At 49.3% G+C, this 14,440-nt stretch overlaps 4 protein-coding genes across 4 annotated transcripts; 2 read left to right on the forward strand and 2 right to left on the reverse strand.

Annotated features, from left to right (window-relative positions):
- Positions 1-2,625: 2,625 nt before the first annotated feature.
- On the reverse strand, positions 2,626-6,224 carry A1O1_00781 (uncharacterized protein; the record flags this gene model as incomplete). Its single annotated transcript, XM_007721698.1, has 8 exons — positions 2,626-3,439; positions 3,521-3,999; positions 4,083-4,224; positions 4,283-4,491; positions 4,558-4,810; positions 4,884-5,738; positions 6,067-6,109; positions 6,170-6,224. 8 exons carry the CDS (start codon positions 6,222-6,224, stop codon positions 2,626-2,628), a joined length of 2,850 nt encoding a protein of 949 aa, XP_007719888.1.
- Positions 6,225-6,829: 605 nt separating this feature from the next.
- Positions 6,830-8,148, forward strand: A1O1_00782 (uncharacterized protein; the record flags this gene model as incomplete). Its single annotated transcript, XM_007721699.1, has 4 exons — positions 6,830-7,324; positions 7,508-7,693; positions 7,754-8,049; positions 8,112-8,148. 4 exons carry the CDS (start codon positions 6,830-6,832, stop codon positions 8,146-8,148), a joined length of 1,014 nt encoding a protein of 337 aa, XP_007719889.1.
- Positions 8,149-8,450: 302 nt separating this feature from the next.
- A1O1_00783 (uncharacterized protein) lies at positions 8,451-9,386 on the reverse strand (the record flags this gene model as incomplete). The annotated part of the gene is made up of 1 exon (XM_007721700.1): positions 8,451-9,386. The coding sequence occupies one exon, from the start codon at positions 9,384-9,386 to the stop codon at positions 8,451-8,453; it is 936 nt and encodes a 311-aa protein (XP_007719890.1).
- Positions 9,387-10,190: 804 nt separating this feature from the next.
- A1O1_00784 (uncharacterized protein) lies at positions 10,191-10,997 on the forward strand (the record flags this gene model as incomplete). Its single annotated transcript, XM_007721701.1, has 2 exons — positions 10,191-10,437; positions 10,516-10,997. 2 exons carry the CDS (start codon positions 10,191-10,193, stop codon positions 10,995-10,997), a joined length of 729 nt encoding a protein of 242 aa, XP_007719891.1.
- Positions 10,998-14,440: the final 3,443 nt, after the last annotated feature.

Below are 14,440 nucleotides of genomic sequence, written 5' to 3' on the forward strand. Positions count from 1 at the left end.
AAACCTCAAGCTCGAGTAGCGAATTCGACAACACCGCTCCTGCAACTGATCATTGTCAGCCTGACCATGCCGAGCAAACGCCCACGAGGTTTCTCGCCGTCCTTGTCATTCTCAAAGCAGCGCAAATTACCTTCAGAGTTCTACTAGAGGTTTTACTAGTATGTGGCTGCCCAGCATTCGCCAAGGATATGAGGCGTGTTACAGACAACGACATACTCCTGTCAAGTGAAGGAGCCCCTACCGATTACCGGCGGACGCCATGATCACAAAGACCATATATGCTCTCAGGCCATATACAGACCAGACAGATTGAGACCCCGGACGCCTGTTAACTCTTAATTGTCGACGAATCGGCAGACCATGAGACATACAGATTGGCAATCGCGCTTCGATGAGCCTACCCCTGGGCAATGTGAGGCTGATAATGGCCTCGACGTACAGCATCAACCCGAGCCTACAGGACCCACGGCTCTAGCATCCTACAACCGCCCCCACGTTTCAGATGCCAAAACAAGACCTGAACGAATTCTCTTGCGGATTGCCAGTGCGAATAAAGAACCTCGATCTTTCTCAATCCGCAAAATTACTCCTTGCTCTCAGCGATGCCCCGAAATAATAAAGTCAAAGTCTGTGGCCATCATCGACCGAGCGAAGTCGTTCACTGCAAAGAGCGAGGCGACGTACTTGGGATATCTCAGCGGAATATAGCATATCAAATTTTGGAAGACCCAGAAGCTGGTGGCCGCGAAGATGGCAACTCGGCGCGATCCAGTGGCCCTCTGCACGGGCTGTCCACGCAAACAGCAGCAGTCCTGCAGGAAGCCACTCCTCTTGGAGGTCGGTCAGAGCCTCCTTCAGCAGCGCGCTGAATGGTACATGCTTGAGCTCGCACGGTGCCAAGTATGCGTTGCTACCAGTGGCCTTGCGCAGGCGTTCGGCGCGGTTCAACAAAATTGTCGACTGGGACGCTTCCTGCAGGAGAAGGAGAAGGACCAACACGACTCCGGACACGATGACCACCTTGGATGGTCACTGTCATGCTTATGCGTCTAGGCTGCCACGAACGCCTTAGATAGAGCGTCTTTAGACAAGCGGCGTACGATGTCTGTCTGACCAGGACTGATGGCAATGGAAATCTTAGCCTGCACCTTCTCTAGATCACTCACGTTGCCTGGAGAAATTATATTTTCTTCCTCCCGTGAATCTGTAGGTATGCTTGACACTAGATTATATTTAATCTAGTTCTAATCTAGTCTTACTAAAGCTTTACTCTATGTACTAGTACAGTTCTTAGTCTCTTTTCTAGTGGATACTACTCAGTACTTACTAGTATAAAGACTTAGGAAACTAATAGACTAGTGAGGTACTAATACTTACTTAGTATGTAGTACTACCTTAGTTACTAAGGTTTTAAATCTAGTTTCTTAGATCTACTTTTTTAAATCTATATATAGTAGGTAGTACCTACTAGTACTATACCTACTTATAAGAGTGATCTCTAATCTTGATTTTGATTCTAGAGTTGTGGTTTTAGAGTCGTGATTTCTCTACTATAATTCTAGATCCTACTATTTAGTAATTTCAGGTGTGAGTCTTGATAAGTAGGTACTAACTAAGTAAGTACTACCTACTACTACCATGCCCCCTATAGGTAGATTAAAACAGTGTTGAACTTGAATTGATACGGTTCGGATCCGTGTCACTAGCCTTAAATCGGTGATTTTATCAGCGTTTAGATCCGTATCCGAACCGTGTCCAATCCATGTCCGAACCGTTTCTAATCCATATCCGAACCGTGTCTAATCCATGTCCGAACCGTGTTGAAAACTATAGTGAACAAGTTGTTGTTCTAAAGTACTAAGTAGTAGTACTAGTAGTAGTATCTTGATAATACTAGTACTATCACGCCTCTATTAATTACGTCCTTACTACCTGATTTTGACTCGATACTAGTAGTGTATCGATTAACGCTCGATACTAACCTAGTACTTGATCACTAAAAGTATACTAGGAGGCACCTTAGTATTGATATACTTAGTACCTATCGATATAGTATTGAGATAGAACTACTACCTACCTATATACTTAGTACTTATCCAGACTTTCCAGTAAGGTACAACCTTGAAGTTACTAGTAAGTACTACTACTAGTAGCTTGGTATAGAAGATCTACAGCTTTCTCGGAAAATAAATACTACCTAGTATATTCCAGACTGTGGCCGATCGTCCACCACGATAGATCAAGCTGCTCAGCCTCGCTTTTCGCTGATCGACTTTATAAGTACTACACATTGATTTCTGTCAGACAAAAAAAGGTCATCGACTAGGCACTAGATTTTGGTACAACAAGATTACTATAGCATCCGCAATTCCGTACTATTCTGACAATTTCCAGCAGCTGTGATACCAATTCCGACTCCTTGAGCTTCAACCGAGGTTTGCAGGCAGACTGGCCGAGGCTGCCATCTTTATACTAAGTGTAAGTATGGTAAGAGAACGGCCGACCACGTGAACGTGCTTTACCTCAGTAAGGGTTGAGGGTTTCGTCGATCCAGAGGATACTAGTATATACTAGTAGGTACTAATCATTACAAGGATTCCCCAGGCACGCTCTTCTTTCCTCTTCTCACTGCATCGAAGTGGCCAGCTGTGCCAGTTGGTCAATTGTTGCGACCAAGAGCTTTCGTTGCTGCACATTGCGCTCTTTGCCACCACCGTCACCGCCAATGTCACCCATGACGGTGGTGACCCCATTGGCGGTGATGGAAGCTGGATGTATGGAAGAAGACAGAGTGTCCGTGAGGTTCGGAGGAGTAGAACCCTGAGCCACGGCAGGTGTCTGTTGGTAGAGGCTGTCTGGACTTGCATCTGTCATCACATCCGGTAGAAAGGCAAAGTGATTCTCCAGGGACAGATAGTCATCATGTGTCAAGGTATTCCGCAAGGGGTTCGGCACGGAGGCAGCATCAAGATCCATGCCAGCAACATGCGTACCCAGCATAGATCCACCAAAGTCTGCCGACGAGTAAGTACCATGCATTGGACCTTGGGGATACCTTGGTTGAGTCGGATCTGGAACATAGGGGAAGTCGAAAGCGGCACCGTCAAAAGTGAACAAATTTCCCGGGTCAGTCTGCGATCTGAATGGTGAACCAATATCAGCAAGCGAGTCCAACACAGAAGGATCCCAGTTGATTCCTGGCGGTGCTTGTGGCGTTGCTTGACCTTGAATGTGGTAAGCGGAGTTGTCTCCCCGGTGACACTGCGTAGAATACTGCAGGTGTTGTTGTTGTTGTTGTTGCTCTGATTCTGCCACATCCAGCAAGTCCTTTCTGTTACCACTGCCAGTATGCGCTGAAACATGTGTGGCAGTTGCAACATCAATATAAGCTGAGGAGGCGGCGGCAGCTATCTGGGGTTGCATTCGCAGACGATTTGTACTATTATAAACAACGTCTTAGCCTAAGCGGTACAAGACAAGGAAGGGGAAGAACAAATTTCCTAAACACTGGAGGACTGACCACAGCATCGCAAGCATCTGATTTCCCGCATCACGAATAAACGTGGGCACGTACGGCTTCCCAGGCTCCCCACTAATACGCAGGGCGAGCCGCAAGACCAGATCGTGTCGATGGCTCATGCGCAGAATAATGCTTGCGACGAAAGGAAAGATGCCTGAACGGTGCGTCATATGCATTGCCTCAGGCGCCTGGAGGGCTTCTTCGAACATTTTGATTGACAATGTCAACAGCTGGCGTTGCTGCTGGCGGGAAGCGTCGGACGATTTGGGTCGTTTCTTTCCAATCCGAGCTGAAAGGAGGATTCTGCAGCTGAGAGCATTGTGAGAGAGCTGCCAATTGAGATGGCGGTCTCCAGCGCGAGGACACCAGTCATGGATCCACCTCTCCGTGTAGTTCTCGATATAGAGGAGCTCCACATCCAGTGCGATCTGGGCTTCCACGCCTGTGGCGATTCGTTCGAGTCGTCGATGGACGCCTCGCTGCTCATGCCACCGTCAGTCAGTTATCGACAGAGACAGACGAGTATCATGAAAATTTGCAGAGGGAACTTGAAATGACCCACTTCAAACAGGTAAAGATTGTATAACGCAGCAAGAGACGCTGCGGAGTGATAAGGGCTCAGAGAGGTGACTTCTTCCATCTCAGCCTCGTTGAGCTCAAAGTGGGACAGATCCATGGGCTCACGTCCAGACCATGTGAAAAATCTAGGAATCATCAGCCAAAGAACAGTCCTGTAATTGAGATCGGGTGTCTGGAGCCCACCTTTGCTTGTTGATTATCATAAACGCTCTGGTCCTGATGTCATTCCACTGAAACATCTCTGCCTTGTCTCTGTCGACTCCACTGCTATTGTTATACCGACGTGAAAGGTTGAGTCCGATTTCTGAAGCCATTCTGGGTATCATGGCAGCCCGTATCCATCGCTGTTCCAGAAATCGAGTTCGAGGAGAGACGCCCCATCGAGACAACAGCTATCAACCAGCGTCAGTGACATATTGCCCGATGAGCACGGAGAGGACTTCGATATGGATACTCACGATTTGGGCTTGTATTATCTCAATTGATCTCGCCCCCGTGGTATAGACAACCAAGTTAAGTTTTTCGACGTGGCCGTGAAGGCGAAGGGCCTCGTCGACTTCTGCATCGGTCCCTTGGGGCAGAGTAGCGAGGGCTGTCGAGCCCAAAGCCAGTATTGTAGTCGTGAGCATGGCGGATCGGCTCCTAACGAAGGCGAGGGTGTGTAGGGCAGGATCGAGGATGGCCCACTGCGGGTGAACCATTTCCCAATATCTATGCGCCATGGATCCATGTCAGCATATCTCCGTTACTGCAAGAGGGCCGCCAGAGAAGGGAGGTGACCTACGCCTTAAACAACTCATGAGCTCTCTCTTCGCCGATGAACCCTTGCTGGACAGGGTCGAGAACGGCAGCTACATCGTGCTTGGAGGCATGAATGCCGTGCTCGAAATATAGGCGTTGCTCCTTCAAGATACCTTGCAGCGCGTCTGGGGACCACTTCTCCAGAAGCCGTGCATCCTCTGGCGGCAGACCAAGCGCAGGCAGTGCCCCAATGAGTGACCGTCCTATAGATTCGTGGGTTTGACTCTGACACCCGCCCGCATTGAGGTCCCAGTCGCGTTCAGCGATCCTGGCTATGGACAACAAAGGGTCCTGGATACCAGGATAGCCAGTGCCAATGCGTGCATCGTCCCGGTCTTTCACCACGGGAAATTGCCTACCTAGGACATTGAGGAGCTGCTGCGTCAGCCTTTGCGGACTGGCCGACCGATTTCCTTCAGTGCCAGTAATCACGTCGCATGAGGTTGACGTTGGACCGACCCCAGATGGCCGTGAGGTTGAGTTTGGTGACGGGGGTCGGCCATGGTCATCAGAGACACTCTCCATCATCATTGTGCCAATCTCTTTGGATGCCTGACCTACCATATTCGTTCCGCTCGTCGCCGAACCTTGAGCTTCAACTCTGTCTCCAATGGCAGATAGAGGTGGTGCTACAAACCCTCTTGGGGCCTCAGGGTCTCTTCCTCTGACATCCTGAGACCCTGATTCTGCTATGCCATCCTCTTGGCCCCGGTTCTCCCATTGCTCAGATTCGTGTCTGGCTGGGGCGGCGGTGGTGGTGGTGGCTCTGGAAGATCTTGACGAGGACGTGGGTGCCGCGCTGCTACCACTCAAGGAGAGTTTCTCAAGCGTGCGAAGGCTAAGTAATTCATGAGGATGATTACTCCCAATGGGGCTCGAAGATGCATTATCGCCCAACTGCCACGGTAACTCACTTTTTACTTCCCCTTATCCTGCCCCTGCGGCTTGTGGGGAAAAAGCATGTCGTCGAGGACGCAAGGCATCGACGGCAGACCGGTTCCTTCTCCGTCAATTCGCACTTCGCTTTGGCCTAGACTTATCAGCTCTGCGGGTGTCTCAGCGTAATGACTGGTGGAGTGAATTGTGTTTACCGCTCGACATCTGGACGACAATGCATTGTCAGTGGGCAGCCATCAGGCAATCGAAGCAGCAGATACCAAACTCACGCCAGGCAGGCTCGACTAGCTCGATGCTTCTGTTCGCCGCTCTCTGAGTAGGAAGTTAGCCATCAACACTTTTGATCATCGCGGTCTAAGATGCCCCGGTTACTTGAAGTCCCTGGTGGAGTCTGGTTGGAATTGGATGATCCCCGGCGGGAAGCCATCGTGAAGGTAGGTGTACCCTGGATGCAAGACAGCGACAAAACTCAGAGGACGAGAATGGCATGCCATTTTGATAGCCGTACAGATGGGGGATCTGGGTGGATGGCACTGCTGTCTTATACTCTGGTAGCCGTGGACTGATGGGCATTGGCAAAATCGAGAAGATCCACTCTCTGCACTTGGTGGGGAGAATGGGTTGACCAAAGGCCCACGGGCCTGTCAGCCCAAATGGTCTTATCATGAGCCTTCTAGCCTGACGTTAGCCTACAGAGGTATCTAGTCACATTCTGTTGTGCCGTGTCGGCATCTAAATGTATCCTTTTTGTTTCTAGTAGCCGCGCGGACCTCCGACCCTCACTCATGAAGACGCTGTGACTGACGGACAGTTTCCGCCTCCGACATCACCTCCACCGGCCGACAGCCGGCAGCAAGAGAGCATAGTTTTGAACTGAACATGATATATATGAGCAGAAATGAACACCCTCCGTGGTAGCTAAGGTGCTGATAGAATACCGAGCCAACTAAGACGTGCCTCGAAGCCGTCTTGCCGCTTTTGCCCCACAAGAGTTTCCTTTTTAGGACCGTGTCGACGGTTACCACCGAAACCATGTCGTCGCCAGTCACGACGGAGGCATCACACAATGACCCACTAATGTCGAAGAGTCACAACTACAAACACTTGACTCCAGAGGAAGTGGAACATTTCCTGACAAAAGGCTGGCTCCGCGTTCCAGGAGCAATCAAGGAGGAGAATATCGACAAATGGATGCAGGACTTGTGGACCAGAATCGACTACGATGAGCACGACAAGTCCACGTGGCATTCTGAGTATCTCCACCTCCCCAGACATCGTGAGGTGCCCGCCGAAGAGTTTGCGCCGGAAGCCTGGAACAAAATCGTGGATATTGTTGGCGGAGAGGACCGAATCGACCCAGTTCGGGAGCGATACTACGGCGACGCCTTCATCATCAACTTTGGCAGCGAGGACAAGACTACCCAGACCGTTGAGTATCGGCCTCAAGACAAGGACGGCTGGCATACTGATGATGATTGGTATCGGCTGTTTCTCGATTCGACCGGCAATGCCATGACCGTTATTCATGTATTCACAGACATACCGCCCCGCGGAGGTGGAACTTGGTTGTGTGAAGATGGCATCAAAGGCAAGAATTCCTGGCTATTGTAATCAGACAGAGCCCTTGCTGAGACATGACTTGACATAGGGGTGGTGGAATACTTGTACAACCACCCCGAGGGACTAGATCCGCCAATCCCGAGTCGATAGTGCGCACACGTCAAAGACTGCAAGCAGTTCACCACCGTCACGGCGAAGAGGGGCGACGTTTTACTGCTTCATGGCCTTCTCCCTCACACCACCAGTGCCAACCATCTCCACTATGCCCGCGTCATTAGCAACCCGCACGTTTCGCTGCATAGTCCATTGAATTTGAATAGGCCGGACGGAAACTATGTAAGCATTGTTAGGGGAAATGGTAAGATGTATGAAAACAGCCAACTGACGTTTAAACAGAGTCTCCTGGAGCAGGTCATCCTGAGGAATCTCGGCAGAGATGCTGTACCTGAGTTCCAACCAACTCGGGAGCGCAAGTCCTGGTATCCTCGCAATGCCGGCTTCAAGCGAGCAAAGGCACAAGACGAGTTGAAGCGCATGATTGCAGCAGCCAAAAGTAAAGGCCTTGACGAAAGCACTGTGGACAGTATCTATCTCCGACAAGGCACTAAAGAGTTCGAAGAGTTCGAAAGGCGCAATGGTTTCGACAAGGACATCAATGCGGAGACCGGTCTTGTCATGGTACAGCACACTGTGTAAGTGCCAGAAACACCGAATCCCAGTGAGAATGTCTTCCCTTTCTAACTGTCTGGCGTAGGGGAGAATGGGTGCCAGCCGGAGTATCGTCAACTTAGTCCTGTAGTCCTGTTTCCGAAGTTCCTGTTTGATTCGCTCCCTCTGAGCGTCACAAAGCAGCGTTAGCCGGCCGACTCTTGGGTTCCAGCATAAGTGAACGTTCGTCTTTTCATGACGCTCGTGTAATATCATTTTGCCTTTAATAGTCGTACTGCATCGAGAGGACTTCCTCATCATCGCTGCTTCATCTTTGCACATGTTTGTCAAGGCTCTATGATACCACCCGCTTTTAGTTCTTCGATCAAGTTTCAAGGCTTCACCACAGTTTCTCCCTCTCTCATTGTCACATTTTCTACAGCTATCAAGAGATAAACATCTGCTTGTTCTGGTCTGCCCATTCCTCAAACGTAATTGCTTTCTTGCCAGTGTATTTCTCGACACTCGACAGCTGCTCAGCGCCGACTGGATAGCCAAAAACCAGACTGCGTGCAGGGTCTATAAACCCCAATTGCTTGATCATGTATTCTGCGAGAGGAGCAGGCCAATGACGCTGTTCTGTAAAGTTCTTGTATGCTTCCTCTCTTTCCATCGTTTCAATGGTAGGACTCTTGCCCAAAACTTTTGCGAGTGTCTTGACGCAGTCTGCCTGGGAAATCAATTGTGGCCCGTACAGATACATGGCCGTGTTTTCGTCCAGCGGTCCTTTCACAAGAACCGTTCCACAGGCTCTCCCAATATCCTCTTGCGCAATGGCATCAACTGTAGCATCTGGTGTGAAAATCTTGACCAAACCACTCTCGAATCCTGCCTTGTACTGAGTTGTGTTGCTGGCAAATGAACCTGGTCTAGCCGCGACGTATCCGCCTGGGCCAAAGACTTCTTTCAAACTGATCTCGACTTGAGCGTGTAGGTAGGGTATAACCTCAGTAGACTTCACGTCCTCTGGTTCACCTTGGATGGTGAAGCTGCTGAGCAATACCACCAGGTCGATACCGGCAGACTTGAGTGCCTGAATGGTAGACTTCATGTTGTCGGATGAGCGGTGGGCGATGTAAATAAAAGCCCTGGTTGCTTGAGTGCTAGATACAGCATCCCGGACAGTGTCGGGGCTGAGTAAATCGGCTTGTACTCTCTCGAAACTGCCGTCTTTCACCTTTGCCTCATCGAGGCCTGGAATAGGCTTTTTTGCGTCCCGCATTGCCAGTACCACCTTTGCTCCAAGTTCGTGGGCAGCCCGTGCGGTGGCCGACCCAACCGCTCCAGATGGTCCAAATACTATAACCTTTGGAGCAGCCATGTTGAAACTAAGGTGGAAAGTACTAGTCCGGTATTGTACTCGAGAGCGTCCGGGGGAGTTGGCTGTAAGGAGAAGAGAGTGAACGTGGACGAGTGAAGGAGAAGAGTAGATGATTTAGTCGACAGTGGCGACAGGGTTGGGGCTCCGCGTGCGTCAGGGTGAGGGTTCCAGAGTGAGATGAGGGTTCGGGTTCCGCGTGTCGTGGGAGATTTTTCAAAGAGCCACTGTCAAGAAGGAATGTCGAAAGGACAGACTGATTAGAATGCCACCACTTATATAGTTTCTGTATACTTACTCAGAACCCGGGAAGAATAATTCAGTCAGCACCATCCGGGCCGTCTCTCGAGCATGCAATAGGAGGTAGAAGGGTATGCGGGAGGTGATTGGACGGTGGCCTCCAGAACACCTAAGATGTCAACTCGGGCTATTCCTAAAGCGGGAAACAATCTCAAGCACGCTAGATTTCTCCACCGGCAAAGCCTTTGATAAGAACCTCATCCGTTTAGAAGATTGCATATTTCATGTCGTTCTTGAATGTTCCCTCGGGGGTGAGTCATATGTCCCTCTCTTTTGGTGAACAGAGCCTACCCATTTTTAAAGTCCGAATGGTTCCGCAACGATGGTCTCGTCAGGGTGTCAAGTGAAGCTTTGACACTGCATTCACAATTTGCTGGCTAGCCTGGTAGCAACATGGCTAATACGGATGATTCGAGTAAGCTCGCGGTTCTTTCATTTCCCAGGCGATCGATTTGACCTTTCGCTCGTCAAACAGCGGCAGGAATGCCATTCGTCATCTCCACCAGCATGAACAAAGCGGATCCTGAAATGCGTAAGTTGATCAGGAGCCAATGCATGCTGGGGAAAAATCGCGGAAGAATTTTGCATAGTAGGCGAAAGCCCAAGACGGTTGTTCCAGTCTCAGAGCCAGTCCAAAAACTGCCAGACCTGGAGGAGGCTGCTTCCGCAGTCCTCACTAAGCTTGGTTCAGAGTTATCTTTGTTACGGTTTGCCGATTCGGTAGAGCCCTCTACGCTATGGGAAGCCTTGAAATGTAAGTGACCTCACCCTAATATATCTAGCAGATATAATGCAGGATGTGTTGAGAAACTAACGATGCTGACCTTTGAAGTCACCTCCACTTCGAAACAGACTTTCTTCCCCTTGGAGAAATGCTTTGATTTCAACTTAAAAGACCGATCGATGTTCGATCCGTTGACATTCGATCCGGCCTATCTACATGCCGTCATATTTGGAGCTCAAGCATACTTGGATTTGGTTTCGGGTCGCTCCAGTCAACGGTCGTTAGTGCAGATGTTGAAGACAATTCAGCTCCTTCGCAACAGACTTTCGATTTCGGATGGAAACGAACAGGCATCCGTTTCTAATCCCACAATACTGATCGTCTTAACTCTGGCACACGTTGCACATTTAACTGGCGATCATATTACCGCTGAGCAACACTTGGAAGGTCTTTGCAAGATTATCAACCTGCGAGGAGGCATTGCTGCTTTCCAAAATACTCCTAAACTTCTCACCGAGTTATTAAGGTTAGCAAGAATCCTGACCTTCACTTATCTGTTTGGGACTATAATACCTGGGGCTTATGGCTGATCCTATTCAGGTGTGACATCAGCATTGCAATTCACAAAGGAACAAAACCGGTCTTTGACTTCAACCAGCCTTTACAATCTATCATATATCTACCACAGACTGAGTCATCTTCTCCACCCACTTCTTGTCTGGATTATAAATCCCCCTATGACAAGGATCAATACACAAATGTTATCACAGACGAGAAATTGGCCGAATTATGGGACATTCTGAGCAACTTCTGTTGTCTAGTAAACTCAGTGGCGGACAAGAACATCAAGCTGAGCGACCAAATCCTCTTAAACACCATGGGCTCAGTGATGTACGCACTTCTCAGAATGACCTTCTCAACCAATCCGATCAACGAAGCGATTCGTCTTGGTTTACTTGCATTCTGTTCACATTCTTTCTTGGAGCGACGGGGAATTCACCTTCCGAATGGCTACCTCTGTGAGAACTACAGGACTTGCTTTGAGGACGTCAAAGCTCAGCCGCGAGGCGCGTCTCAGCTTTCGCTGTGGTTTCTCATGATTGGTAAAATTTCCATTTTTACCTCTGATACAGATGACTCTGCATGGATAAAATCCAGGCTAAGAGAGAATATTGGCTTGAATGAGGATTACTCGTGGCCACAGCTACGACTAATTCTCAAGTCCTTTCTTTGGATCGACATACTACATGACGCACCTGGGAAAAAGATTTTCGGATCTGTTTCCTAAATCGATGAAATTGCTTGTTTGTCCGTGATTCATGTACCAAGCTGGTCAAGGCTACCTTGGTAGTTAACTCATTCCAAACAAGATAAACATCAGACTTGAGAGATCTCTCAGCAACCTTGAGAACAGCCGTGTTTGACGCTGCCAAATGAGTCATGTCCAATTGCTGTTCCGTACAGAGATCATAGTTGTGGAGGCCGACATGACCAAGAAGACTGATGTTGAAGGGTTGCTGATGAAATTTGAGGAGCAAACGATTGACATGTATAACACGGCTGCTCACAACAACGGGTTGACCTGGCAAACTAGCTCCTTCTCAGACATTATTCCACTTACCATTCTGGTGAACAATGCCTTGTGAAATACAATTTTCGGATAGCAATCGAGTATATGATACCCTTGATTTTGCACAGGTTGCCGAGAGGGATCGATCAAGGCATGAACAGCATCTTGGACTGCAGTGGCATGTCACTAGGGTCACTACGCTGAGCAACCGATCTTGTTTTTCTATTCACATTGATTCCATTTTTACCTCCGATCGAGATTCCAAAATCGGAAGGATGCTGATGTATGTATCAATTGAACTTGGCGAGATAAGGAACTTAAGTCCCTTGCGCACCGGAACTGCCCTCCGCGCCAAGGTGTTCACCATGGGTGTTGAAGCTGCTGTTTCAGCCACCAAATGCTTCATGCCAAAACTGCGCTCCGCATCGCGCATTGTCAGCTCAAACGCCGTGTTTGCGACATTTCGGCTGCTACGGTCATCGTTGCTGCCTGCTTCAGCATAGAGCCTGGTACTTGTGGGCGGATGTGATAACAAGGCCACCTGAGGTGCTGCACGAGCATCACTGGCAGGTCGAGGGCGCTCCGCCCCAGCTGCAAAGCAGTAGTGAATCGGGGGCAAAGCGGCGCAGAAATGGCGGTAATTCTCATCGTTCATGATTTCAAAGCCTTCCATTGACTGTCTCCCAAGCGGGTGTCCCAGATCTACTGGCACAACAGTCGATTCCTAGCGAGTCCCTTACACATCCAGCGAATCAACCGGACGCTCCATCTACGGACTCGGGCCTATTCCGAAGTGAGAACCAACAGCAACTGCCTACTGCTGGGATAGAGGATGCCATGGATGATGTTGACTTCAGCGGCGGCCCCCTTTATGATTTCCGATTTCGAAGACATCGCGATGGCTGGAGTCCCACCGGACAAACGCCACCGCTCCATGCACGGCGTGCCGCCGCAGGTTCAGAAGAAATGCCGCCCTGGCAAGGATAGTAGTGTGTGTCAGAACTGCAGGACGTGGGTGTATCAACGAAGGTGCCGCCGCACAAGCCGAGCACACCCTTGAACAGGGCTCCACCTCCGCATCCCATGCCACGTCCGGGCGAGCGCTGGCCTGGAGATGCAACGTCTATAGTAGGTATCCTGAACTCAACTTACGATCGTGCACATCAACGCCATTGCGGACCTGTTCAAAAAGTTTGCTGTGGCGGGAACGAAGATCGCAAGACTCCGCGGAGCCATTACTACAGATTAGAACTAGATTAGAACTAGATTAGAACTAGATTAGAACTAGATTAAACGAATTGGCAAATTTGATCCGGCTATAAGCCCCTATTATACTAGAGTAATCGTGATCTCTAGGTGCTTAATAAGCACTTAGTAATCTAGATTTACTAGCTTATAAGGTTGATTTTGATTCTATCGGGATTCTGGTTCCTGTTTGATTTAGTATCGATACTAAATCGATACCTACCTAGTACTACTAGTACTTCATCACTAGGAGGTAGTAGTAAGAGCCCCGGGCCATGGACTACCTACTTAGTAGTAGTACCAGTACCTAGTCTCCCTTATCTTTGGCACCTATGCTTATCTGTTCCGGCTGCGGCTTCGTTATCTTTCCGAGACAGTGGTAGAGTATTGTCTGTAAGCCGGCACGTCGGTGTATCCTTTTCCAAGGTCTGTTATATAACATGATCATAGATAGTTGAGAGCGTGAGGATGAGCAGCTTCAAGCATCACTTGATTGAGCTCCGAAGTCCCATACAGCCGCCAGGTGGCCGTGGCTTGGTGTAGCAGCACAACAGCGCACCCTTGTTCAAGTTTCCACTCCACCACTCTCGTATAGGGTTGGCGCTAGGCAATCTCGCGGAGTAGGGCGATGGACGCGTGGGTTCTTGCAATCGCAGGGTCGTTGTAGGTTGAGGGATCTAGACGTAGGAGTGCGCGAGGGGGAGGTTTAACCTGGCGGAGATGCCCTCAAGCAAAGTGATTCGTCTGAAAGGGCCGGAGTAGTAGGTAGGTACTACTAAGTACTTATCTAAGATGGACGTACAGACTTTAAAGTATAGTGAACTCTATTAGGTAGGCAGCGACTGCGACTGCCTGCCTAGATTAGTAGGTGTATTAGTACCGCCTGCCTAGATTAGTAGGTGTATGTACTTTAAACTTTTTAGCATAAACTAAGCCTAAGTGTCACGAATCGTTCCTCGGGGTCACGATGTCGATCAGGGTTTCCTAATATATAGGAAGGTAGGAGGACAGTATTCCAGGGCATAAGGGTAAGTCAGAACGAAAGTGTTAGGATTCATGCAGAGACAAGCGCGGCATGAGATCCAACATGGACCAATGAACAGAAGAAAGGCAGGATTGCCGAGGAAATATCACGTGGAGCTTCACAAGACAAGCCCAAGATCACGTGATATGATCAGTGTGATCAGCCTTGATCAGCCATGATCAGTGACTGAGCAC

Source organism: Capronia coronata (genome assembly GCF_000585585.1).
Source record: "Capronia coronata CBS 617.96 chromosome Unknown acBCG-supercont1.1, whole genome shotgun sequence".
NCBI lineage: Eukaryota > Fungi > Ascomycota > Eurotiomycetes > Chaetothyriales > Herpotrichiellaceae > Capronia > Capronia coronata.